The sequence below is a fragment of the Ascaphus truei genome, chromosome 15 (assembly GCF_040206685.1).
Source record: "Ascaphus truei isolate aAscTru1 chromosome 15, aAscTru1.hap1, whole genome shotgun sequence".
NCBI lineage: Eukaryota > Metazoa > Chordata > Amphibia > Anura > Ascaphidae > Ascaphus > Ascaphus truei.
The window spans coordinates 49563663-49590520 of NC_134497.1; the positions used below are offsets into that span (position 1 = coordinate 49563663).

At 45.5% G+C, this 26858-nt stretch overlaps 1 protein-coding gene across 3 annotated transcripts in view; it reads left to right on the forward strand.

The window, feature by feature from the left end:
- The window catches only part of UQCC1 (ubiquinol-cytochrome c reductase complex assembly factor 1), a 353269-nt gene that overhangs the window by 98176 nt on the left and 228235 nt on the right, over positions 1 to 26858 (forward strand). For all 3 annotated transcript variants that reach the window (XM_075572585.1, XM_075572586.1, XM_075572584.1), the window contains one exon: positions 23762 to 23870. In XM_075572585.1, coding sequence (XP_075428700.1) covers positions 23762 to 23870 — 109 coding nt within the window. The remainder of the gene's footprint in view (positions 1 to 23761; positions 23871 to 26858) is intronic.

Below are 26858 nucleotides of genomic sequence, written 5' to 3' on the forward strand. Positions count from 1 at the left end.
GTTATGGTGAGTAATTAAAGGTAATTAGAGAGAAATTGGAAAAGCTGACCTGTTTGTTATATCTGTGTGTTGGGATTACAAATCATAATATGGTAAACATATCCCGATGCTAGTTCCTGTATTTGCTGGATGGGACACCTTTTTTGTACGATGGACATAAAACTTCTTCACAGATGTTCTAATGCAGGCCTGCACAACTTGTAAAGTGAGAAGGGCCGAAATGCTCCAAGGAAAACAGATTCGGGCTGCACGGGTAAAACAGCATTTATTATTCAAAATTAGACATTTCTTTTTTTAAGTCTGTCATGGAAGACCAGCACTTTTACCATCTTTTTATACCTCATTGGATCAATCCACTAGGCAGGACAACCTTGTTGACTAAAATGGAGTTTATTTGGTGAGACCACAGACATACAAAAATTGCACAAAACAAAATATCTCCCTCAGCACCCTTCATCATCTTCTCCCCCAGCACCCTTCATCATCTTCTCCCTCAGCACCCTTCATCATCTCCCCCAGCACCCTTCATCATCTTCTCCCCCAGCACCCATCATCATCTCGCCCAGTCCCTTTCAGCAGTCCCCCTCATCATCAACCCCCCCCCCCATGCCTACCTGATCGCGGCGGCGGAAGAAGTGTGGCGGCGGGCCTCAGCCAGGAGGGGGGGAGCGCGACAGTGCAGGAGCAAGTCATTGTGTCAGTGCGGCAACTTCTGGTACTGGAGCGGGCTTGGGTGGGGGGGGGGGTGTGTGTGTCACACTGCTGGAGTGTCCTCCTTCCCTACCAAGGAAGGGAAGGGAGGGTTGAGGGGCCGTCGCGGACTGCACAGGGAGTCCTGCCAGGCCGTTTGTTGTGCAGCCTGTTCTAATGCATGTACATGCATCCATAGGTAGGGAAAGGCACAGGATAGGATAAATTATCATTTATTTATAACGCGACAACATATTCCGTAGCGCAATACAATAGGGTTGGAGGGCAAAAAACAAAGAGATAGCAAACATTATCATACATTGTCAGCTCCTTGGGGCAGGGCCTCTTACAATCTATAAGGAATGGTAAGTGGAAACACAGGGTACAGAGGGATAAGAAGTTGATGTGTTTGGGGTTGTACAGAGCAGCTGTAACATCAGTGAACAGTTGCAAAGGCTGCCGTCTTTGGGGCAACTCGGGTGGTATCTGCAAGATAGTCTTGGGTAAAGTAATCTCAGCTCCAAAGCAAAGCGATGGCACCCATACCAACGATGCCGGAGAGGAGCTGATGATGACAACTCCAGGTCTTTGAAATTGTCTGTCTTTCCTGATGACGATAACCCTGTCCACGTTGGCTTAGTGGAAAGGGAGCGGTGAAGGTGAAGCAGAGTGGGGAGACTCTCTCTTTGGGGCAACTCGGGAGGGTCTCATCACTGAGAATCTCTGGGGTAAATAATGTGTTTAGAACATCAATTGGGCTTTAGTAATGGGTTAAGTGTTCCACGTCCTCTGATTCAGATTGACTCTTAGGGCAAGAAGTGAAGTATTTTTTATGATAGACCCAAAAAGCTCATGAAATCACTCTTTTCCTTTAGCAGGGATTCCCTTCTGCTTACTGTATGTTCGTTTCATGATTCACTCTTATTTCCAAATTCTATATGGATTTATGTATGTTATTATAGTAAGATCCCAGTAATAGGACTTGCCACTCCCCGAAGAGGAAACACAATAGCAGAAGAAATGGTGCACAAATGGCAACACAATCAGTCCTTGAACAGAGGCTGAACTTCTAAAATCAAGAGTTTATTTGTAACTGGATTTTAAAAACCTAATTGACTACGCCTGGGTACATATAAAAGGATCTCAGTATGCCGTTTCCCCCCATATTCCTTTGTGCCCAGCGGCGGATTTCAAAATCCTCTGCCTCTAGGCACTTGCATGTGACGGCCGCCCTCCTTGCTGCCACCCTCCTCCTTTCGAATCCTACCGCCAAATGACGTAGCGGATGTCGCCAATGTCATGGCGTCGCATTGCCATGGTAATGCAACGTCTTGACGTCACAATGGCACGTTGCCATGGCAATGAGACATCATTTGACGCTGGGATTCGAATGGAGAAGGAGGGCGGCAGCGGCCCGCCACGTGCAAGTGCCTTCCCATCCGGCCCCATAGGCCTGAGAGCGCGGCAAATGTATATGGGGGTGGGCATTTTTGCCACCCCCACATTTTTGCTGCCGTAGACCAGGGCCTAATCGGATATCTGCCACTGTTTGTGCCCAAAAATTATGGATCTGTGTTTGCTAGCCAGAAATGCATATGCCACCTGCACCAGATGTTAGAAACTTTACAATGTTTTAAATCAGGAGAAGAAAAAAGAGTTTAATTGATAATGCATCAAACTGTTTTTGTAGTTTTGTACATAAAGTTGAATTTATTTCAATGATGAAGACCCTGTTGCGCTGCTGAGGCCAGGTTATTAACTAACCAGAGCTGTTCTTTCCACGACACATGTTCTCCGTTCTCTGCGCTCGCTGCCTGTAAAATTGCGAAATTATTTAAAGATTGGCTTGCTGAAATTGAAATCACTACAGTAGATGACCAGGGTCCCAGCTACCTGAAAGAGCTTCTAGTTCCCTACATTCCCATTTGCTCACTTTGATCTGCAGATGAAGGACTCCTAACAGTTCCCAGAATCTCTGTGACTTCCTTTGCCGCCCGAGCTTTTAACCACGCTGCTCCCACTCTCTGTAACAGTCTGCCTCATACAGTTCGAGAGGCCCCTCTCTTGGAATCTATAAAAACAGGCTCAAGACCTGTTTACCCAGGCATTTAATTCAGGAACCACAACCTGTCTGACATTTAATAGCTACAGTACCGCCCAATCCTGTATTGTATCTTTCCTTGTGTTAGATCACTTTTATAACCTTAAATGTGTTTATTCTTTTTTTCATTTGTGTAACTGGGAAGTGCTTTGAGTCCCATTGGGAGAAAATTGCTATATAAAAAACATTTTTAATATATTCTTATGTAGCAAGCATTTCTATTTCTATAGAAACTTATTTACAAAGTCACACCCCCCTTCCTCTTCTGAGACCGGCTCTGGCTCTTGAACCCTGCCCTCTTTCTAGCAGTGCACCAATTGTATCTAGTAACTACCTGGTCACATAATGTTCCACATAGAACTTTGCATCGTGGGTACTGTTTTGCAGCAATAACTGAATTAAATAACACAGAGCAAAGCGATAGTTCTGCAACTTAGCTAATCACTTGTCAGTGTGCAGATTGTATTGATGCACATATTGAATGTTGAAAAAAAATATATATATTTTTTATTATAATATAGTCTGTGACTCTGTCCCTGCACTTTTCAAACTAAGTATATTACAATTGTATTATGTTTAAAAAAATTTTTTTAATATAACATTATATATTTTGTAGAAGGATCTCAGTGCTCTCCCTGTTCCTACCTGACTTCTAAAAGGCTTGTCACATAACCTCTCAATGTTTCGTTCCATGTTAAATAATTTAGGCTCTTGGATTCGCATGAAACTCTCCAGGAGGCAATAGGGTGAACAGAACCTAGTTTGACTGGAAAAAGTTGCTAAACTCATCGAACTTGGAACTTCTAGCCAGTTTATTAACGTTTTTGTAAACAGAAATCCAATGTTACCTTTGTGGTTTGACAAAGATGAGTCAGACTTTTAATGTACTACAGGACTAGCATTACGAACAGCGTTGATTATAGTTGGGAATTTTATTGACTGAGAAAATGTGTCTTTTAGACCCCAGATGGCAGGTGCAGTTGAAAAAAAATAAATAAATACGTTTTCAAATAAAAACAAAGAATTCCATTACCTCACTATTTCTACTGATAAATTGGTATGCAGCGATACATCAAACATGCACCTTCTCTTCAATGTTAATGGCTCACAAGGTGACGTGATTTCGCTTGGAGAACCACATGAAAACAACGTTGGCCTGATTATTCTCAATTTGACAATATTCCCATATTACTGTTTAGAGAATGTAATGTGAAGTCTGGCAGACATCGGTTAGGTCTCATTTGGTATTTTAACATGTAACTGTTATAAAGCAGCAGTCCATGATATTCACTTTTTCATAAGGCCACAATTGTACAAAGGTTTATTTGTCAGAATTCGGTCTCCAATTTCTTTCTTCTAATTAGGAACGTTATTAAGAAACCGAGCTTGTAAAAAATAATAAAGGAAGCTGGTTTAACCCTCACGCTGCCGGTGTGCCCACAGTATCAGGGCAAAAGTAAGTTCCGACACCACGATCGCTTGCGTAGCGATCACATGGCCATGACCCACCCACCAAATTTTAGGAACGAAGTGGAAGTCCTGAGAACTGTGGGTGCAGTCGCCCCTGAAAATGAGCAACAATGCGACATGACTTTCACTGAACAGCATTTGGCCTGCACTGGGCTGACCCTAATGATGTTCAGTGAACATCAAGGGCATTTGAAGGTGAATCTCTTCCATGCTGGAGGAGTCTTCACCATTCAGTGAGAAGGTACCAAAACATTGACACTGCAGCGTATAATGCACATATTTTCTATCGGCAATACCTGTATGGCTTTATTGATGGTTTCTTTCAGAACACCCAATGCAATTATTCTTTATTGCTTACATACTCTATCCTTGCCCTACACCAGGGGTGGGCAACTCCAGTCCTCAAGGGCCAGGTCAGGTTATCCCTTCTTCAGCACATATCAAAGACTGATTAGTAGTACATTTCTACACTACAGTTGTGTGTGTGTGTGTATATATGTGTATGTGTATATATATATATCTATATATATATCTATATATATAGATATATATATATAGATATATATACATCTATATCTATATATCTAGATATATAGATATATATATAGATAGATATATATATATATATATATATATATATATATATATATATATATATATCTATCTATATATATATCTATATCCCCTGTCAATTCACTGCTGGATGAAGGCATCGCCAATGATATTGCAGGTCTGGCCGTTGCAAGCCTTTCTTCTTTATGTAACGCCCATTTAGAGGTATAGATATTTACATATAAGAAAATGTTCTGATTTAATCATCCAATCTTACTTTTGGTCGACATCTTGGTCTTTCAATTTCCCTTGGAATTGTAACGGAGTGCTCACCACAAACAAGGCGTGACTGCGAGGCCGAGGTGGGAATTTGATATTACACTAACCCACAGCTGCAGGGGCGTCTCTGGAGTGTAGATTGGTCGAGGTAGCTGGGTCGGGGTAGGAGAGGTCTGAAAGGTCAGTAATACTAGCCGAGGTCGGAGTTGGAGAGTAGCGGATCGTAAGAGAAACTTAGCCGTGGTCTGGATAGGAGAGAGGCAGATCGTCATGGTACTTTGTCAAGGTCAGTATTGGATAGGAGCGGATCGTCGAGGTTCTTTGCCGAGGTCGGGATGGAGAGGTGCGGATCGTCATAGGTAGCCGATGACAGGAGAACGGAGTCCGGAGGAATAGCTAAGGTCAGTAGCAAAGATCAGGAAGCACGACAAGACTGTGGAGGCAAGACAATATTGAACACTTCACATGTACAGTAGGAAGGTTTATGATCAGCTGATGAAACAGTGGAATGGCTGAGCATATAAGGCATAGTGGGACCAATGAGGACAAGGCGAGAGGGGGCGCGCCACGAGCACCTACTGTGATTGGCTGAAGTGGTGCAGGAGACAGGTGTGGGAAGGTTTACAGACGGGGATTGGTGATGTGGTACCTGCGCCTTTAGAGCGCGTGTACGTGGGGCGCCGATGACGTCCCCGCGCGGACGCAGCCTGGGGCAGGACCAGAGGAGTCTGCATTAATTCTCGCGCGTGATGTGCCCGTAGACTGGCGGCTGGTAGATGGTCCAGGTGACGAGCCGCACCTGATAGTGGGCTGAGGTAAGCAGGAAGCGCGCCGAGGGTAGCGAGACTCATGGATCCTTACAGTACCCCCTCCTTCAGGAGCAACCTCCGGACTTCTCAGGAACGGCTTGTGAGGGTACTTGGCATGGAAGATGTGAACAAGCCTTGAAGCGTGAAGACGGTGGTGAGGAATCCAGGATCGTTCCTCAGGTTCGAAACCCACCCAGTGCACAATATACTGGACTGATCCCCTTGAAATCCTGTAGTCCAAGGTAGGCTCCTCGTACTCTTGTTGGCCGTGTATGAGAACAGGAGCCTTAGACGAGGGATCAGGAAAGCGAGGATCCTGAACAGCTGGTTTCAGCAGGGACACATGAATAACAGAGGGGATCTTCATAGAAGGAGGAAGGCGTAGCTGGTATGCCACTGGGTTTACTTTTTCAGAGATGGTATATGGTCCGATGTACCTTAATGCCAGTTTCAGCATAGGGATCTTGAGCCTCACATTCTTAGAGGACAACCACACCCTGTCTCCTGGGTTGAACTCTTGGATCCTTCTTCGGTGACGGTCTGTATGGGCCTTTTGTCTTGTAGTTGCCTTTTTGAGGTTCTGGATCCCTTTCCACAAATTTGGAAGACTAAGAATTCTGTTGTCTGCTGGTCCACTTCCGGAAGTGGGTGTAGTGATGGGTGAAACCCATCATTCATGAAAAAGAGCGTTTCCATGGTGGATTTATTACGTAAATTGTTATGCGCGAACTCTGCCCAGTGAAGCAGACCAGACCAGTCGTCCTGAGTGTCCGAGATGAATCACTGGGTGTATTGCTCCAGAGAATGGTTGGTTCGCTCAGCCTGACCGTTGGTTTGGGGATGATAACCCGAAGAAAAATGTAACGCTATTCTTAGTTGCTGGCAGGAGCACCATAACTTGGATATGAACTGTGTACCTCTATCAGAGACTACGGCCAATGGTACCCCATGGTGGCGAAAGATTTCTTTGATTAAGATGTCTGCCCATTTGGGAGAGTTGGTTAGACCGTTTAACGGATAAAGTGAGACTGCTTGGAAAAGCGGTCTAGCACAACTAAGATGGTGTTCATCCCTTTAGATACTGGCAGGTTGACTATGAAGTCCATGGACCAGTGTGTCCATGGACGGTCCGGGATGGGAAGCGGTCGCAGGATCCATGGTGAGACCTGTATTGGAAATTATGTATCCTAGGTACGCTGTTGAAGTTTGGTGGAACTGGCACTTTTCCAGCTTGGCGAACAAAGGGTTTGACATGTACCTGTTTGACATGGTTGACATGCTCATGTGAGGACTTATAATGATCTTTTCTATCATCCAGATAGATGACAAATTGAGCAGATCTCTGAAGATTTAATTAACGAAGCCTTGGAAGATGGCAGGGGCATTACAGAGATCGAAGGGCATGACAAAGAATTCATAGTGGCCATCACGGGTATTGAAAGCCGTTTTCCATTCGTCACCTTGGCGGATCCTTACCAAATTGTAAACCGGGCGGAGGTCCAGTTTAGTCAAGATGTTGACTCCTTGGAGGCGATCGAAGAGTTCCAAAATCAGTGGTAAGGGATAACGTTTTTTGATGGTGATCTTGTAAAGGCCTCTGTAATCAATACATGGCTGTAGCGACCCGTCCTTTTTCTTCACAAAGAAGAAGCCTGCGCCGGCTGGAGAAGAGGATTTTCGAATAAAGCCTTTTTGTACCTTTTCATATATACTCATAGCTTTAATCTCAGGAAGGGAAAGTGGGTAAAAAGTTCCCCTGGGAGGTACAGAGCCGGGAAGCAAGTCAATAGGAAGAACGATGCAGTGGTATCAGATCTGGCTGAAAAAATTGGCGAAATTCAGTGTAGACCTCGGGCTTGTGTTCTTTGGGAGCAGTAACCCCACAAATACTTTTGATGGGCACAGCACAGTTCTTGAAACAGAAGGGGCCCACAGGACAGGTTCCTTGTCAGACCAATCGATGCGTGGATTGTGAAGTTGCAGCCATGGGAAGCCAAGAATCACGTCCACCGAAGGGGTGTGGCTTTCATCCAGCTTGATCTCTTCTGTGTGGTTCTCACCTGTACGAAGACGAAAGAGAACGGTCTGTAAAGAGATATATGCTGGTTTTAGAGGTCGACCATCAATGGCTTCCAACCCCACAGGGCATTTCTTGCGAACGAGGGGGATGTTATTCCTCTTGGCGCAGCCTTGGTCAAGAAAATTGCGTCCCGACCTGGAATCCAGAATGGCCAGCGCAGAAGTGTGAGAAGCCCTCACCGGTAAGCGTAACAGGAAGCAAGATCCTGGTTGGCAGCAGTTATACTGTGACGGGGGATGTAGAAAGTGTTCCCAATGTGATTCCCTTGGACCTCATTGGGAGTTGGTGTTTCCAGACTTGTGGGGGCAAGAGAGTACCTGATGTCCGGGATTGCCACAATACAGACAGAGACCAGCGTTGCGTCAACGCTGTTTCTCGCTGGAAGACAACTTGTTACCCCCAAGTTGCATAGGCTCTGGAATATCTAGCGGAAGAGGTTCAGATGTACCGGCATGGGAAGAAGGAAACTTTAGAATAAGCTGCCGATGACTGGATCTTTCAGTTCTCCTCTCCTGCAGATGTTGGTCAATGCGAATACATATTGCGATGAGTTCCTCCAGATCGGTGGGACATTCATGTGCAGCGAGCTCATCCTTTAAAATCTCCGTAAGACCTTGCCAGAAGGTGGCTGCTAACGCCTCGTTATTCACTCCGGTCTCGGTGGCAATAGTGCGGAACTCCAAAGCATATCTGGCTACGTATCGACTTCCCTGAGAAATGTGAGGAAGCGGCAGTTACATTGTGATAGACGTATCAAAGACTGTTCGGAATTCCCAGGTAAATTGTCCGATATCCTGAGTGAGATCCGATCTTCGTTCCCAGATAGGAGAAGCCCAGGCCAGGGCATCATCGGTGATTAGCGATATAATGTACGCCACCTTAGATCTTTGGGAAATGAATCGAGACAGCATTAGTTCGAACTGTATGAAACATTGATTCAGAAAACCCCTGCACCCATGGGGGTCGCCACCATAACGGTGTGGGAAGTCGGGGTTCAGATGAGGAGGACATAGGCATAGAAGCAATAGTTGCAGCAGAAGGCCCAGAAGGGACAGGACTAGGAGGAGGGGTTTGTACCCAGTCAGTAAGTGACATAAGATTGTGGTGCAATAATCCCATGCAATGGCCATTTTGTTCAAAGTATTTTTCAATTTTGGAAAACATGCTGGATGCATGCTCAAGACTTGCCCTACCTCAGCGGGGTCCATGTTTGTTGGGCTGAGCATACTGTAACAGAGTTCTCACCACAAACAAGACGTGACCGCGAGGCCGAGGTGGGGATTTGATATTACACTAACCCACAGCCGTGTTGGCGCGTCTGGAGTGTAGATTGGTCGAGGTAGCCTGGTCGGGGTAGGAGAGGTCTGAAAGGTCTGTAATACTTGCCGAGGTCGGTGTTAGAGAGTAGCAGATCGTAGGAGGCACTTAGTCGTAGTCTGGATTGTAGAGTGGCGGATCGTTGTGGTACTTTGCCGATGTCAGTATTGGAGAGGAGCGGATCGTCGAGATACTTTGCTGAGGTCGTGATGGAGAGGTGCGGATCGCCGTAGGTAGCAGAGGTCAGAAGAACAGAAGATCGGAGTCCGGAGGAATAGCTAAGGTCAGGAGCAAAGATCTGAAGGCACAACAAGACTGTGGAGGTAAGACGGCAGTGAACACTTTGCACATACAGTAGGAAGGTTTATGCTCAGCTGATGAGCCAGTGGAACGACTGAGCATATAAGGCATACTGGGACCAATGAGGACAAGGCGAGAGGGGGCGCGTCAGGAGCGCCTACTGTGATTTGGCTGAAGAGGTGCAGGAGACAGGTGTGGGAAAGTTTACGAACAGGGATTGGTGATGTGGTACCTGTGCGTGTAGAGAGCGCGTATGTGGCGTGCCGATGACACCCCCGCGCGGATGCAACCTGGAGGCGGGACCAGAGGAGTCTGCATTAATTCTTGTGCGTGATGCGCACGCGCCCGTAGAACAGTGGCTGGTAGATGGCCCAGTTGATACGCCGCGGGGGAAGCGGAGCACCCGATAGTGGGCTGAGGTAAGCAGGAAACGTGTTGAGGGTAGCGAGACTCACGGATCCTTACAGGAATCCAGTCGAGTACTATATTTGTCCGGTAATTTATTTTTGCGATATGTCTAACCCACAGCCATTTTAATTTCTTCACCTATGTGATGGTGTCACGGACTATGGTTTGCTTTCGAACCCATTCATTCTTTTTTCTGTCTCTTCAGATTATTCTCGACATACATCTCTCCATACTACTTTGGGTTGTCTGCAACTGTAAATGATCTTTGCATTTAGGGTCCAAGTTTCATATCCATACGCGAGTACAGTCAGAATACATTGCTCAAAATCTTTCCTCTTGAGGCGCAGTGAAAGATTGTCTTGTTTTGTTCCAAATGTGCTGTATCCCAAATATATAAAAAAAATCAAAAGGAGGGCTACTGAGCGTGGCCAAATGTATACAACAAAAGACAGAAAAGTCCAATGCTACAGTCAATGTGACAAAATATATACTGTAGTAAATAGTATATAGTTAAATACTTCAATAATAATATTTTCATGAGTAAGGGTCATTTAATTAAACTCTTTGGCCTACTACATACTATTTACTATATGTTTTGTCACATTGGATGTAGTTTTGGGCTTTTCAGTCTTTTGTTGTATAATGCAGGGCTGCGCATACTTCTTGAGCTGCGGCCCCCTTGCCGTGAACCGCAGCGTTCGCGCCCCCCTCTCCCAATGGCTCTGTGTCAAATGACGTTGCCGGTCATGTCACGTTACCCCATTGCGTCATTTGATGCGCGTTGCCATGGCGACGCATCGCTGAAGACCCGGCTGGCAGCAGGTAAGTGAGTTACAGAGGCTTCATGCCTTCCCCGGCATTTAATTTAAAAGTGGGTGTTCTGTAACCGCGTGCCTCCCCTAGAAATTCTCCAACCCCCCCAGTTTGCTCACCAATGGTATAATGGATGATGTGGTCTTCTCAAATGTTCCTTATAATATCAATGTATGTTTCTTAATGCATTTAAAACCGCTCCGGTGTAGACATCAAATGCTTTGTTTGGTGTAATCTATGAATCCTAAAATGAGTGCTACAGTAGATTGTATTCATTACTTTGGAAAATCACTTCTACGACTTTGATGTGGTCCATTGTGTTGTACCCACTGCGAAATCCTGTTTGTTCTCTAGGCCGGGGTGAATTCCAGGGTATGTTGCAGCCAATTAGTATCTTTGTGAAAATCTTGTAAGTGATTGGAAGTAGGCTGATTTGGTCTGTAGTTTTTGAGGTCTTATTGATCTCCTTTCTTGTGGATGAGGATAATTATGGCATTTCTCCATTATTCTGGAATTTTCCTATTCTCCAAGCAGCATATAAAGAGATTTGCAAGGATTTTTCCTACTTCCCCCGCTTCTTGTATACTAAAGAAAAGGAAACCTAGTATGCAAGCACTCTATCACTGCTATATGTATAATGATTTAGTTAAAATACTTTATTAATAATCAATGAATAAAAAAAGGGGGGTTAAAAATAAAATGTATACCAGACAGTACGTGACTGTATCATTAATAACATAACTCTAAGTAGTTAAGTTGATAGTACATATGGAGATCCTTGATTGATATTCAGGATCTTGTGCTATATTTGTATAGCTGCCTATAGATATAGGAGGGGGCCGTAGTGAGACCACTATCCAGTCACTATCTTTATGTTTTAATAATCCTGGGCAACAAATGCAAGGGTTTATTCAATCTATGTAGCTACCTATGATAAGGAGCCAATGTGTAACCCTGTACTTTCTAATAGTCAGGCTATGAAGATAACACTTGAGGTACACACTGCTAGTGGTAATGCCCCTGACGCTGTTTAGACCAACCAAAAGAGGGAGACACAGTATGCACAATATGGTAGAAGGTACATAGCCCACAATAGGGTATTAGTGCATGCTTTGGTCTTGGTTTGGCTATTTGGCTAGTTACATGGGGTTGTGATAATTGTCTGGAAAGCGTCTAAACTAGTCTCCAGGGAGGACTAGTATAGAGTGTGGACCCTCAAAGTGTTCTCATACTACAGAACTGATTTTTTTTAAATTTATTTATTTATTCTTTTGGCGTAGTACAGTGTATAGGGCTTGCTCCTTTTTCATTACAAATCGTATGCTTATAAAAACATTTGCTCAATTGTTAATTATGAATTTTGAGAAAATGTGTTTTGGTATTTGTCTTGGTTTGAGTGAGGGGTTTTGTTAACTAGTGCGATCACACCTTACCAGAGGTCGTCCTATGTCTCAATTCTGCCAAGAAAGTCCCCATGCTCCAGCCTGAGAGAGGTCAATGGGAAATGTTGATGCAGTTTCTAACTTTTCGTTTCCAGCAACAACAGGTTATCCCATTGACATTAAGCTTTGACACCTGACGACTTGGTATAATTTTTATAGTACTGTATCAACTTCAAGGTAAAAAATATTACACGTGGTACAGGTACCATGCTTTTCAGTAATAAGGAGCAAGTAGTTCCAAAATAGCATGTTGCTTACATTTATTGGTGAATTCTCAAAGTTCCCAGAGGCATTTAGATTAGGGACATCTATTTAATCCAAGTTAAAGAAAATATATTTTGACAGCCTAGTCATATTGGGATTCCAAATTTAAATGGGGAAAACCATACCTTCTATAAATTGCTTTGTTGTCTAAATTGTAAAACAGGAAAGTAATCCATAGCATGTTCAAAAATGTTCATTTAATTATAATGTCACAGATAAAAAGGGGGGGGGGATCCTCTGACACGTCGTTCCACTCGTGATTCCAGGACACATGCAACGTAAAAAAGAAGAAATGGGGGACCACAATCAGGGGTAATTCAATACATAAGAGTACCTTATAGCTTTAAAAAGGGGAACACACTTACATCAAATAGCTGATCTTCTGGTACAGGTGGAGGGGGGGAAGAGGGGGGGACCTCTTGATTCCTCAAAATAGGGAAGAGAAGGGAAATATAGTGTAACACTGTTTATTAACAATAAATTAAATAGAGATTAAAAACTCAGAAGCGGCCAATAACTATTGGCATAGAGAGGAGATGTCTCCAGACTCCACAGAGCGTCCTTCCAAAGAATGGGTGGTCTCGCGTGGCCTCCGTTCCAGCTGGTAAGATGTTAAGATGGTGTGCAGGGTCCAGTAAACAGCAGGGAGGATCTCCAGGAACACGTGCACGAACCGGGTCTCCTTCCATTTGTTTTCCTCCTCACACACTCCTTCTACAGCTCCCGCCTAATTATAATGTAATGTGCATTAAGTCAAAAGAAGGTAATCTCCAAACTAGATTTTAAAATGTTTACATTGGAATCTTAGAGAATACATGTGACCTAGTAATATAACACATAATGGGAATAAGCACTTCAGATATAAGTAACCACGAGGACAAGGTGTCCCTGCAGCAAGGAGATTACAATCTTAGTGATAAGTAGGGAGAATTTACAGAGACATTAGGATGGTGTTCTGGTACGGTAAGTGCGTCTGCAAGGGGGCTAGGTCCGTGTATATGAGATGTATACTATCAGTCGGCGGAGCTACTCATATGCTTCATTAAAGTGGTGTGTTTTAGGATGCGTCTTAAAGCAGCAGTCCAAGCTGACGTTTTCAAAGAAAAGTTCCCCTCTAATATATGCATCAATACAATTCACACTGATAAGTAATTAGCTAAATTGCCGATCGAGCCATTCTTCTCTGATCGATTGTCGAAGAGTCGGCTCGGGTTCACAAAAGGGCTGTCAGTGCAGCAGAAGAAGACCAAAGATGCAAAGCTCTGTGGGGAAGATCATGTGACCAGGCAGTCACTAGATACAATTGGCGCAGAGGGCAGGGCTAAAAAAGGGCTGTGCCCGAGCCTGTTTCAGAAGAGGAACGGGGCGTGGCTTTGTAAATGGTTGCTACATTATAACACATTAAAAATGTCATTAAGAGTCGTTTGAGAAAATACTTGTAGCATTTTTTTTTTATCGTACAGAACTGATTTTTAAAAAAAAAACACGTAGGAAGGGGTTACCAGAGAGGCGCATGCGCGATGGTGAGGTGGATGGAAGCATAAGCCCTGAGCTCCGTCCCCCACTGTCAGCAAATAAACAAAATATCCACGTTAAAAGCAAATAAAACGTCCTGAATTTACTCACCAAGCAAAGGGAACCCGCAGGGATGGCTCCGCAGAGTACAAAGAAAAAGAATACGGGAGATCTGAGGAGATATTTGAATAAACCTAACACCCGAGGCGCCGAGGCAGAAATGGCGCCGAGTTTAAACGGAGGCTCTGTCTCCGATCGCGAGGAAGAGCCAGCGGAGGGCCCTGAACAGCTGCCTGTACGCTGCTGCGACTTTGACCGACTACATCATGATCTAAAGACCCTACTACAGGCGGAGATACAGGAGCTCCGGCAAGGAAGTCCAAAACGTAGGGGAGAGAACGGCGACCCTGGAGGACAATATGGCGGCCACAAATGCAGCGGTAAAGAAATCAAGCAAGAAAACGACCTAACTTCAAGCGCAAGTGGCAGAGCTAGCAGACCAGCAAGAGGACGCCGAGAATAGAGAGCGTCGTAACAACATAAGGGTGCGGGGGATACCGGAGTCAGCGACAGACATCCAGGGCTTTGTGTCCCGCTGCCTAGCAACACTATTTCCTGACTTACCGGAACAAGAGCTGCTGATGGACCGTTGCCACCGAGCTCTACGAAGCCGACCGCTAGCCACAGAACAACCCCGCGATGTACATTACATTACTTCAGAACGCGGGAGGCGGTGTTTCAAAAGACCAAGCCTGCCAGGGCCTGCCAGTTTGAGGACGCGATCCTACAGCTCATCCAGGACCTCTCTCCAGTGTCGCTAGCCAAGAGAAGAAAGCTCCAACGATAACGAGAGCCCTGAGAGAACGAGCCATCCGGTACAGATGGACTTTCACGTTCGGCCTGCTGGTTATTAAGAACAGAAGGGCCATCACGATCAAGGAGCTGGATGAGGGGGAGGCCTTTCTCCGCAAGGTGGGGGCAAAAGAGGTAACGGCCGCCAGCCCAACCAGAGAAAAAACACCAGAACCGGAGTGGCAGAAAACGGGAAATCAGCGAAAGAACAGGGGAGTGAGTGACCAGGAGGAGGATTAAAGGAGCAACTTCATGACTGTTTACAAATGTTGCTTGTTGGATGTTCCCTGAAGTTTCGGGTTATTAAAAAATCTTGACTTCCCCAGGCGTGAGCTCCCCCAGTTTGTTACAGCCCTTCCCGCTAAAATAAAGGAAAATCAGCCTGCAGAAATTCAGAGAAACACCAAACGATAAACAATAAAAAGACAGAACTCACAATATTCAATCTTACACTTACGGTTTGGCTGAGCTGAATGCGTTCCCGCTCCCTCAGTCTTTGGAAGTGCAGACAGGCAAGATGGCGACGATGGAGGGCAGAGATACCATGACATGAGACGCAGGAGGTAGATCCAGTGGCGGGAAGAACGGGCGGGAAAGCGACCATCCCCGCGGACGACCGGTCTCTGAATGGCGCCAACCGGATGTGCATAGCCGGAAGTGGCCATGCGGCCATCTTGGTGGTGGCAGAGAGGCAGCCCTCGATGATGTCAGCAGAGGCGCCGCATCAGCGACAGTCTCGCGAGAGCGAGCACAAGAGACGTGAAACGGATCAGGCAGCGGACGGGGACAAAGGCGGCTCAGAGAGAGGAGCCCGGGTGATAATAGGGAAGGGGAGGATGGGGACACAAAGAAGAGGAAGAGGTAGAGGGGGGGGAGAAGAGGGTCAGGAGAGCTCCGAAGGGGAGGACCAGGGGGACGACGACCGGAGAAAGGGACAAGAGTATGTGGGGAAGGGGAGGGTGAGAATAGAGGAGGTGAGGTATGGCGAGCGTGAAGTGGCGGAGGGAAACAGAAGATGGAGGAGAGGGGAGTGGAGAAGGTGGCGATTAGGGGGAGGATGTGGAAGAGGAAGGAGACAGTGAGTATCGAGGAGTGGATAGCGGGGTAGGGAAGGAAGAGGAGATAAGGGGCATGGAGAAAGAGGGGAAGCAGAAGGAGGGGTGTTAGGGGGGATAGAAGAGGGAGGGGAAGAGAATGAGGAGGGAGGGAAGAAGAGGGAGTAGAAAGAAGGAGGAGGGAAGGGGGAAAGGGGGAACGTGGAGCGGAGTGTACAAAATAAGGAGATAGATGATCCCCGAGGTGAGGGGACCAAGCTGCGATCTGGGAAGGTGATGGAGATAGATGAGGGAGGTGACCCGGCTGGGAAGTCGAGAAGTTAGGTCTGTCTAGGGCCCTGCAGTTATAGCCGACAGGGAATTAGAAAGGAATCCCCACAAGGAGGGAAGAGGGGAGGGGAAGTTCGGTCAAGGTGACGTGGTTATTTTGTTACAAAAGTTTTTAGGTTCAGCGGTGGGGGGGTGGAGGTTTGGGTCCATTCCCGCCGTCGACATGAGTCTCCACGTGAGCACCAGTGGGCTTAGGCCCAAGGGACTCATGCAAGTCCCCACTGGGCCAGCGGACAAGGGCATCGGAAGCTGGAGGAAGACCATCCAGGACTATGACCAGGCTGGATGCCCAGAAGGGGCAGCTATGGTGTTGATGGGGGCCAGACCCCGGACAAGCACCAGTTGATTATTAAAGTTGTTAATGTGCATATTCGTCATTGTCTCAATGTTTCCCCTATGTGTCCCCCAGTGTTTTTTTCCCCAGGCAGTCGGAGAGTGGGAGATGGGAATGGATCAGACAAGCTGAATGGGCCTCTCACGGAATAGCCCTCCAGGATCGATAGCTCACGGACAAGCGCAGCTTTTCACCTTCACAAATGGGTAAGGACATTGTGATATTGTCCCACAATGTGAAGGGCTTCAACAGCCCCCAGAAACGTTGGGTAGCCTTAAGTGATTATAAAGATCTGACCCAAACATTTTGATTCAGGAGACTCATTTCTCCAAGTCCAGCTCCCCTAAATATATTGACAGTAGATATAAGACATGGTTCTCAGCCACAGCCAGTAAGAAAAAGAGAGGGGTGGCTATTCTCATTCACAACCGCTGCATGTTAACTTAGTAAAAAAAAGACAAAAATGGTAGGTTCTTAATTGTAGTGGGAGACATTCGTGGCCAAAGTATCACGGTTGCAAACGTGTATGCTCCTAGTGAGCAAACAGGGGTCTTCTTAGAGAGATTCTTCTCAATACTTAGCAAGTTGGTTCAGGGCTGTGTAATAGGGGGTGGGGACTTTAACCAGACGTTAGACCCAACACTAGATAGATGTACACCTAGTAGTAACATTCGATCGAAAGTTCGGTCCTCATGGTCCAAGGTACTGAGGGCCAACAGCCTAGTTGATATTTGGCGAGAGCAGCACCAGGGGGAAAAAGAGTACACCTTCTACTCACATTCACACGACAGATACAGCAGGATAGACTTCATCTTTGTGTCCAATAGAATGGTCTCTCAGATCTCCCATACTGGAATCCATGATATTTCATGGTCAGATCACGCACCTGTTGAGCTGCGGTGCACTGACCTCAGGCTGGACAGACCATGAGCGACTTGGAAACTCAATGAGTTATTGATCAAAATCCCCAAAATTGAACAGAAAGTGGGGGATAATATCAGGGAATACTTTAATGACAACGTTGGCAGTGTGACTTCACAGTCCACCCTATGGGAGGCCCATAAGGCGACACTGCGAGGTGAGCTCACAGGGCTTGGGAGCAGGCGGAAAAGAGAAAAAGAAAATAAGATTATGCAATTATGCTCCGAATTGGCCGACCTTTCCGCCCTACATAAAAGTAACAAACAAGCGCAGACCCTGAAGGCCTGGCTGGATACAAAAACTAAACTAAATTTACTATTGGCCTCCCGTGCTGAGAAGGAAATGTCCTGGTCCAAGCGGAAATTCTATTAAAAAGCGAACAAAACAGATACCCTACTTGCCAATAAACTTAGCGATAAAGTTAAGAATTTCCACATCCAGACAATTCGGACACAAAAGGGTGACCTCACTTCTGACCCCAAACAAATTGTGTCAGAATTTAAAAATTATTACGAGACCCTTTATGATGGGGCGAAGGTCTCCCAGAGTGAGACTACCCGGGCGCAGCTAAAAATATTTTTGAAGAGTGCACAATTACCTAGAATAAGCAGAGAGGAAAGGGAAGCGCTGCAGGAAGACTTCACAGGTGGGGAGTTAATGGAGATAATGAAGATATTGAAGCCATCCAAAGCCCCTGGCCCGGATGGCTTCTCCTACCTTTACTATAAAAAATTTCGGAAAATATTAGCTTCCCACTTACTCAAACTATTTAACTCCTTCTTAGCGGGTGCCCCCATCCCTAGCCAGATGCTTCAGGCGTCCATCTCAGTGATACTGTACATAAACCATGGAAGGATCCAGCAGATTGCAAAAGCTATAGACCTATATCATTGATAAATTCGGATACTAAAATCTTCTCCAAATTACTGGCTAACCGCCTTAACAAGGTTACTGTATGTCAAAGCTGGTCCATCCTTATCAGGTGGGGTTTATATGTGGGAGACAGGCGGCAGACAACACTCGACGGATAATAGATATAATTGATTTGGCAAAGAGGAAAAATATTCCGTCTATGGCACTAAGTCTGGATGCCGAGAAGGCGTTTGATCGGATTGATTGGCCCTACCTGAGAGAGACGCTTGGGGAATTTGGAATAGGGGGGAGAATGCTGGGCGCCATTCTAGCTCTTTATCGGGGTCCGACGGCGAAGGTTAGGTACCAAGGCTTCCCGTCGGAGGAATTCCAGATAAAGAGTGGCACCAGACAGGGTTGTCCCCTGTCCCCCTTTTTTTTTTGCATTGAGCCCTTGGCGGCACATATTCGCCTTAGTCCAGACATATCAGGAATACAGATCCAGGAGCAGTCACACAAGGTGGCCCTGTCTGCAGATGATGTTATTTTAACACTATCAAAGCCCCTTACCTCTCTGCCGAATGTTTTTAGACTGCTAGGGGAATTTAATAAGATCTCTGGGTTCAAAATCAATCATACAAAGTCAGAAGCCTTAAACATAAACCTGCCAACGGTCACAGAAAAATTAATAGACGTAAATTTCAATTTCAAATGGCAAGCCTCCTCTATTAAATACTTAGGGATTCAAATTACAAAAGACTATAGCGCTCTATACAGGGTGAATAACCCCAGACTAATAAGGACTCTGAGGGAGGTTCTCAGAAGGTGATCGGGCTATGGAATTTCATGGATCGGCAGGATCCAGAGCCTAAAAATTAACCTTTTACCGAGAATCTTGTACCTTTTCCAGACCCTCCCGGTACAAGTGGCCAGAGATGACATCCTCCGTCTGCAGTCCTCTATGGTGAAATTTGTATGGGGTAATAAAAAACCATGCATTAAAGCTAGCACGCTAATTCGACCAACTATAAGAGGAGGATTGGCGGTACCTTGTTTGTTGTCGTATTTCAGAGCAGCTCAATTGGCCCAAATAATCCAATGGCACATGCACCCAAGCCTTCGCCGATGGGTTGAATTAGAAAAGCAGTGCTGTGCCCCTGTAGATTTGCAGGACTTAATTTGGCTACCAAAACGGGTATTTAAGACCATAGAGACACCGCTATCCGCAATGGACAATTCATTGGCAGTATGGGAGGCTACCAGATATAGGTGCGACCTCACGACGCGGCAAACCTAAATGACCCCGTTTGTGGGGAACCCTGATTTCGCTCCGGGTCTGCTGAGCAGGGACCTTACAATTTGGAAACTAAAGGGCCTCACAAGACTCCTTCATCTGGAGGGCAGGACTTCAATAAAACCCTTTGAGCAAATTAAATCAGAAAAAGAGATGCCAAACTCCGAATTTTTTAGATACCTCCAGATTAGAGCGTTCTACACCAAAATCCCAAAACGCCCCAGGCGAACAAATTTCAAGCAGCTCTGTTCAAGAGGAACAGACTCCACAGGACTTATGTCTAGGATCTATAGAGAGGTGGTCTGTCCTACGAAAGACGATGACATTAAACTCAGTTACCTGGACTAGATGGGAATTGGATTTAGGGGAGACATTAGAAGACGAAGACTGGGACACAATCGTACTGGCAGCGGCAAAAAGCTCTATATGCCCTACATTAAAGGAGAATGCATATAAGGTCCTGATGCGGTGGTACCTCACCCCAATGAGATTGGCAAGGTTTGTCAAAGGTTACTCCCCATTGTGTTCTAAACAATGCGGAGAGCAGGCAGACTTGTTGCATATGCTGTGGAGTTGCACCAAAGTGGCCCCATTATGGGAAGATGTCAAAAATTGTCTACAGAGAATTCTCGGACTCGAGGTCCCCTTGGACCCCTGGTTGTTCCTGCTCGGCAGACGCACCCGGGGGCTAAGCAGATCGGAGCACAAATTAATTGCACATTTTGCAACAGCCCTGCGGTGTGAAATTGCAGCATTATGGAAGCAACCAGAGTTACCCATGATCCCGAAAATTAGGAACAGAATCTGGTACGTTTGTCGGATGGAACAGTTGACGAGTCTGGTCAACGACACCGGCGCAAACTTTCTAAAGGTCTGGTCACCGTGGCTGGCCCAGTCAGATATCCCGGGGGTGAGTGCCGCCAACATTTTGCTTTGATAGATCAAAATGCATTCTCCTCTGATGTGCCGGTATTGACTTTGAGTAGGTTGATAACTGGTAGGGCTGACCGGGTCTCAAAACTTTCCGAGAGGGAGTCAAGGATTAGGGACCTGAGGCTGGAGGCTTCATAGAGTTGGCAGGAGCTTCATAAAGGATAAGGAGGTGGGTCCTCTCTGTATGGCTTTCCCCTCCATTTCCCCCTCCATTTCCCCCCTCCCCACCCCCATCCCTCGTCTGTCGTTGTCTTTCGTCTTGTTTGTCAGTTGGTTTCCCCTGTGAGCCGGGTGGGCTCAATTTTCAGAAAACAGTATGTTGTTAGAATCTTTTTTGCCTGTACCATACACCCAATAAAAACTTTTGTTGAAAAAAAAAAAACCACGTAGGAAATTGTTTGGTCTATAGCTTTAAAGGTGGATAGCGAGGGTGCTAGTTGCATATTTAATGGAAGGGCATTCCAGATGTGTGGGGCAGTGAGTGAGTGAGGTTTAAGGCAGGAGAAGGCTTTTATAACAACTTATTTGCTAATGTTATGTGAGGCTCTGTGAATGTGTTCGACCGTACTACAGCTGCGGCAGCTTTTATTTGAAGTAATGCCGGCGGCATGCTGGGATCTACTCCGGCTGCCGCCAGTCAAAACTGCGCGCCACCGCGTTTCCCCCCACGCACCCCCCCTCCACTTCGCGCGCAATTTACCCTCCCTTCCCGACCCCGAACCCGGCTCCTGCTCTGCCCCTCTGCTTCCCCGCACCCCCACTTACCTTACTTTAATCTCCAGGGGTGTCGGGGAAGCCCGGGGAAGCTGGGGAGGCCGGGCACGCACGTGACTGTGACGTCACAGTGCGCCGCAACGTGCCGCGTCTCCACGCTGCGCACACGCACCCGGCCGGCGGCATTACTTCAAATAAAAGCTGACGCTACTGTATATACAGTCGATACATACTAGACCGGAAACATCTATTTTATACACTCGTAAACATGCTGTAAAATATAACCAGGTATCTATAGTACTAGATTTAAATACCGTAGGGTGGTTTGAGGGCCAGGCTTCTTTGTAGGCTACTATTTAGGTGTCCCTGAACTGCTAATAAATTAGGAGAAGCCTAGTTCACAATTTATTAAATAATTTAAAGGAAAAGACAAGCAACCTGAACTGTTCGTTGAACTCTGTGGATGCCTTATGACATAGTCACCACGTCACAGGGTCTGGCACTGCAGTGGATACGACATGGGCTTTCAGCTTATTTTCCAGAGGAGGTCGCAATCTCTTGGAGGTGCTGTTCTCTTCTCAAATGGAGCTTACGTTTTCCTGAGCAAAGAGAAGACGGTTTCACAGCATCTTAAATAAGAGTACAATGGTCTTGTGGTAGGCAAAGCAGATTCAGCAATCCGTTGGCGGATTCTCAAGAATCCACGGATTGGATTCTACAAATCTGACCACTGGTTGTGGAGTGTATTGGTAATAATAACAAATTCGCAAAACATGAATCGCTCTTATTGAGATTGATCCACTGGAATCCGTGGACCAAAGGAACCGGCCAATCCGCCCCAAAAATGTGCCCATCTCTAGTTGTGGATGGAACATGCTTTCACAGTAGTGGTAGAAGTGAATACAATAAGGTAGGTTGTACCCCTGCCTGCTCTCTGCGCCTCGCGTCCCCCCTCCCCCGCTCCACCCCGGCGTCAAATGACGTGCGCTATGGTAATGTGACCCTGCGTGTCATTTGACGACAGGTTACCAGGACAATGCGTCGGTGGAAGGTAAGGTGTGTATTATAGAGGCCTTGCGCGGTCCCCCGGCATTTAATTTAAATGCCATGGGGGAGAGCGCGGGACCTCTATCACGGCCCGGCCCCCAGTTTGCGCACCACTACAATAAGATGTTTAAGATAATTGCCTGTCAATCCAAATTGCCTTAGTAGATATTTCAAACCCAAATATCTCCGTAAACTTTGAGTATACCCACCTACATATACTAGGCAAGTCATGTGATCATGAAATGCACAGTACAACCCACATGGGTCAACCACCTTGCACCTTCACTACAGCACAGTTTGAACACTTCTACATTCTTGTTCGATGTTCTGTGTGCATAATACTTTTACCCTTTGCCCGGCTCTCCGCCTCTCGCAATCACATGACCACCCTGTTAATGATGACTTGAGGGGGAGGAGTTTTCTCCGTTCCACTTCAGGATGGAATCTCTCCTGGAAATTCGAGGGGGGGGGGCTTGTTTTGAGGTAGCTACTATGTCATGGGGGCCCTAGAGTGCCATACTCCATGAAGTAGTAGCTACATCTATGGGAACCCAAAGGGTTAAAGGAAGGAAAATGCTTTTCAGGATCCTTGCCAAAACGACCTATTTCTGAACCTTTTTTTTGACTGCATTGGGACATGTCAGTGGGTTGAGAATAACTTTGTTGTTGCAAACCAGTAGACAGTGGCCATTTAAGTCTGTCCCACGGGTGGACAACTCCAGTCCTCAGCGCAAACTTGACCTGTTGGTGGCCCTTATCAGTGGCTCAGTCAACAACTAAGCCACCTGTGCAGAAGCAGGGATATCCTGACGACCTGTTGGTGGCCCTTAAGGACGGGATCGATCACTGGACCTTGGCTAATAAGAGTAACCACACAGAATAGTACAAAAAGCTGTTTTTAATTAAAACAAAGAGAAGCAAGATGTGCAGTGTTGTCCATGTTTGTGCAAATGTATTGCGAGGTAGGCGACAGTCGCTGCCTTATCGGACCGGCGAAATATTTGCAAGACTAGATCACAAACAAGATCAAAAGTCTCAACGAAAATCATCAACTCTCATTAATGTTGCCAGGATATTAGGGACAATTTAAGACTTCGCGGATTGTGACTTGACCAGTTCTAAAACGGGCCAGCTTTACTTTTGGTGCGTAAATGCTTTGCTCACCTGGAAAAAGTTTGTAAATGCAGCCATTCATATTCCTTGAATACGAAACACATCTGGGGAAAAAGACAGACGTTAAATGTGTATATATATATATGTAAAAAAATAAATGGATTAAAATTCCTGTCCCCCCCCCCCCCCTTTTTTTTTTTAAACGGCCGTGCTTGGGTCATTGCAATAACAGGATCTCCAAATGCTTCTGAATCGCATTAATTTGCTTTTTTCTAGGATGTGTCTCGTACGCATGAAGCAGGAGGGCCGCTCTGGGAAATATATGTGTCGATACATCGTTCATTCTATGTGGGAAGATGTTCAGCAGCGTGGGAAAGTTATGGGGGTAAGTGCTATTGTTCCGTTAATAATAATAGCCTTGCCCATTGCCTTGTCAACAAATCATTTATATGCTGCCTTGTGAATGGCGACTCAACTGTGATAATGGGAAAGCTGCGGCTTTTGTTGACACCTGAAGGGCGGATTTTCCATTCACTTAAATAGAATATCACTTCATCTATGTACAATTCCCAATAGAGCCAGAATGATGGTGAAGAAGAGTAAACTCGTATGGATTTGTGCATCATGAATGACGTAAATTTAGAAATGATGAAAATGGGACGTAGACGGAAGTGGAATATTGTGCCTCTGGTTTCTTCCCTTAATAATGTTATCGGCATTATGCTCCATATTCAGTATGGTGTGAAGCCACTTCCCCATGCTGGAGAAGATTTTTTAGCCCCATTCATTTGCATGATGCGGAACGGGTTTGCACGCCTACGACTGCTGTACGGCAAATGGAATTTGAGCCTATGTGGGTTGTTCATTTAACTGCAACAGGGTAGATTGGCTTCAGTAGGAGTTTCTGTACGACAGTGCCCTGATTGGCACTATCACAGTTTAATTAATAAGCCGATCATATGACCAAAGGGGAAAGAGGGAGAGTAATATGAAACAAAGGGTGGTCCTAGAAGTATAGAATTATTATTAATTTTTTAATTGAAAACACCCCGATTTTATTTCAGGACACTGGGAGCTTTAAATTTGGTGAGTTTTGGGCCAGAAAAATGGCATTTTAATAGAAACATGTAGATTTTTATTTGGAAGATTCAAGTGAAGTTTATTAGTGTGATGATGCTAGACAGGCGCTAAATAAATAGGATTGGCAGGAAATCAGTGGAAGCTGACAAGGTCTTTAGATCACAAAGAAGAGGTGTTTGAAATGGGTTATCCCTAATAAAAACCAATGTGTACTAATGGCAGTGACACATTTAAGGTGTTGCATGTGGCTGATTGCCTCCTTTTTTTAACCAGAATTCCGACCAATATTATAAGTATTTTTAAATCATTTTGTAAAGTTGGTTATTTACCTTGTTCAACTGAAAGTTGGGGGGGGGAGGGGGGGGAAGGTTGAATGGCTATTGCTCTTTATTATGCAACATCCCTGTGTTTTCAACAAGAGTTTGCACTGGCAAAAAAAACTCTTCTTCCCTGCTACCTTATCCTAAGCAGCTAAACCTCCAAATGTCCCCGGTGCTATTGGTGCAAAAGAGAAGAGAAATAGGGCGGAGATAGAGTTGGGCTTTGAGTAGGGTTAGGGTTTGGAATTAGAGCAGAGGTGCTCAATTCCAGTCCTCTAGGCCCACCAACAGGTCAGGTTTTCAGGATATCCCAGCTTCAGCACAGGTAGCTCAATTGGCACCTCTGAGCCACTTGTGCTGTAGCAGGGACTGATCGAGCCACTTCTGCAGAAGAAGGGACCTGATTGAGCCACCTGTGCTGAAGTTGGGATATTGTCAAAACCTTACCAGTTGGGGGAGGGGGAGGGCTTGAGGACTGGAGTTGAGCCCCCCTCATTTAGTGCTAGAACCAAGGTTAGAAACCTCTCTCTGCACGTCTGAAAAAGCTGTGTAATATGGCAGACAGAAGCTTATAGAGGTCCGTGTTAAAAAGGACAAGAAGCAAAAGGTGCCTGTAAGAGATGTGTGCAGAGGTATGCAATGGAGACCGTTTTTAAGGTGAAATTAAAATAAGGCTTTATTGCCTGTTCCTCTAAACAATACAGAAAATAAAAATATACACAAAACAATAAACACCTATCCCTGTGTAAGGGCTAACTTATTCCCAGTCCCTCTCTGCAAGGCTGGGGGGAAAAGCCCCGTACCCACCTATCACTCCAAAGTCTCAGCGGTACTTTAACACAGGTGGCCCTTCAGGTCAGTGTTGCCTGGGTAGGTGTCTGCTGGAGGGTTCAGGCATAGAGGTCTGGTCCCCTTGTGTCTCTCTCTCAGGGCACAGCCCTCCTTTTCCTTCTGTCAGCTCCCTTGTGAGCTAAGGAATCTCCTTCCTGTTACTCAGACCAGGCTTTTCCTAACAGCCCCAATCAGCCAGGTGGAGTTTGGTTGATTGCCTGTGTGCAATTAACCAGCACACTGCTGGATTTAGAGGCAGTTTCTCTCCAACGGCGACAAGTCCCTGTTACAGTGACACACTGTGAGTGCTCATTTGCATGACATTACCCAGAATCCCTGGCTGCAGTGGACACACTGTATGCTAAGAGATGATGGGGAATGGCAGGGTTGCAGACCTGTCTGTGAAATGTGAATGTGCACACAAAGTGGTATTTTTAATTTCGGTCTAGAGTAAGAATTTGGTATAGAATTAGCAATAGGATTATGGTTTGACTTTTGTTTGAGGTTAGGAATAGAATTAACTTTACACTTGGAAAAAGCTTAAAACAGAAGACACTAAAATTAGGGTAATTCATTTTAATAGGGTCGAATTAATTTTGGGTTACAATTTGTAATTGGGTTTCGGTTAAGGTGTTGTGGTGCATTAGGGTTTTCATTTACAGTAGTAATATTTTGGGTATAGTTCATGTAAAAGTTTTGGTTTCAGGTTTACCTTTTATTTTAGGTTTCTGATTAGGGTTAAAGTTGGGAATAAGTTTTAGGACTATGGTTGGTTTTATAGATGGAAAAAAGAAAAACAGTTTAGCACAAACAACAACTACAGTACTCTCAAAATGTGAGCGGAAAAAAAAAATATAAATCACAATAGGGTGGATTTACTGTACATACAGTTCACATAATAAGTCTCGAAGTCCAAGTTAACGGGACAAGTTAAAGGCACAATCCAAACCAGCTAATTTTTTTTAACATTATTATTATTATCCTTTCTGACACTTATATACATATATATTTTGTGGGGACTCAGGGGTTCCCAAAAAGAGCTTGCTGGGGTTTTGTGTTTTGTTAACTTATTTTCAGCTGTCTCAGCTGTTGGGGGTTAGTGGCTCCTCCTCCCCAGGTTTTAAGCCCGCCCCTCCCCACTT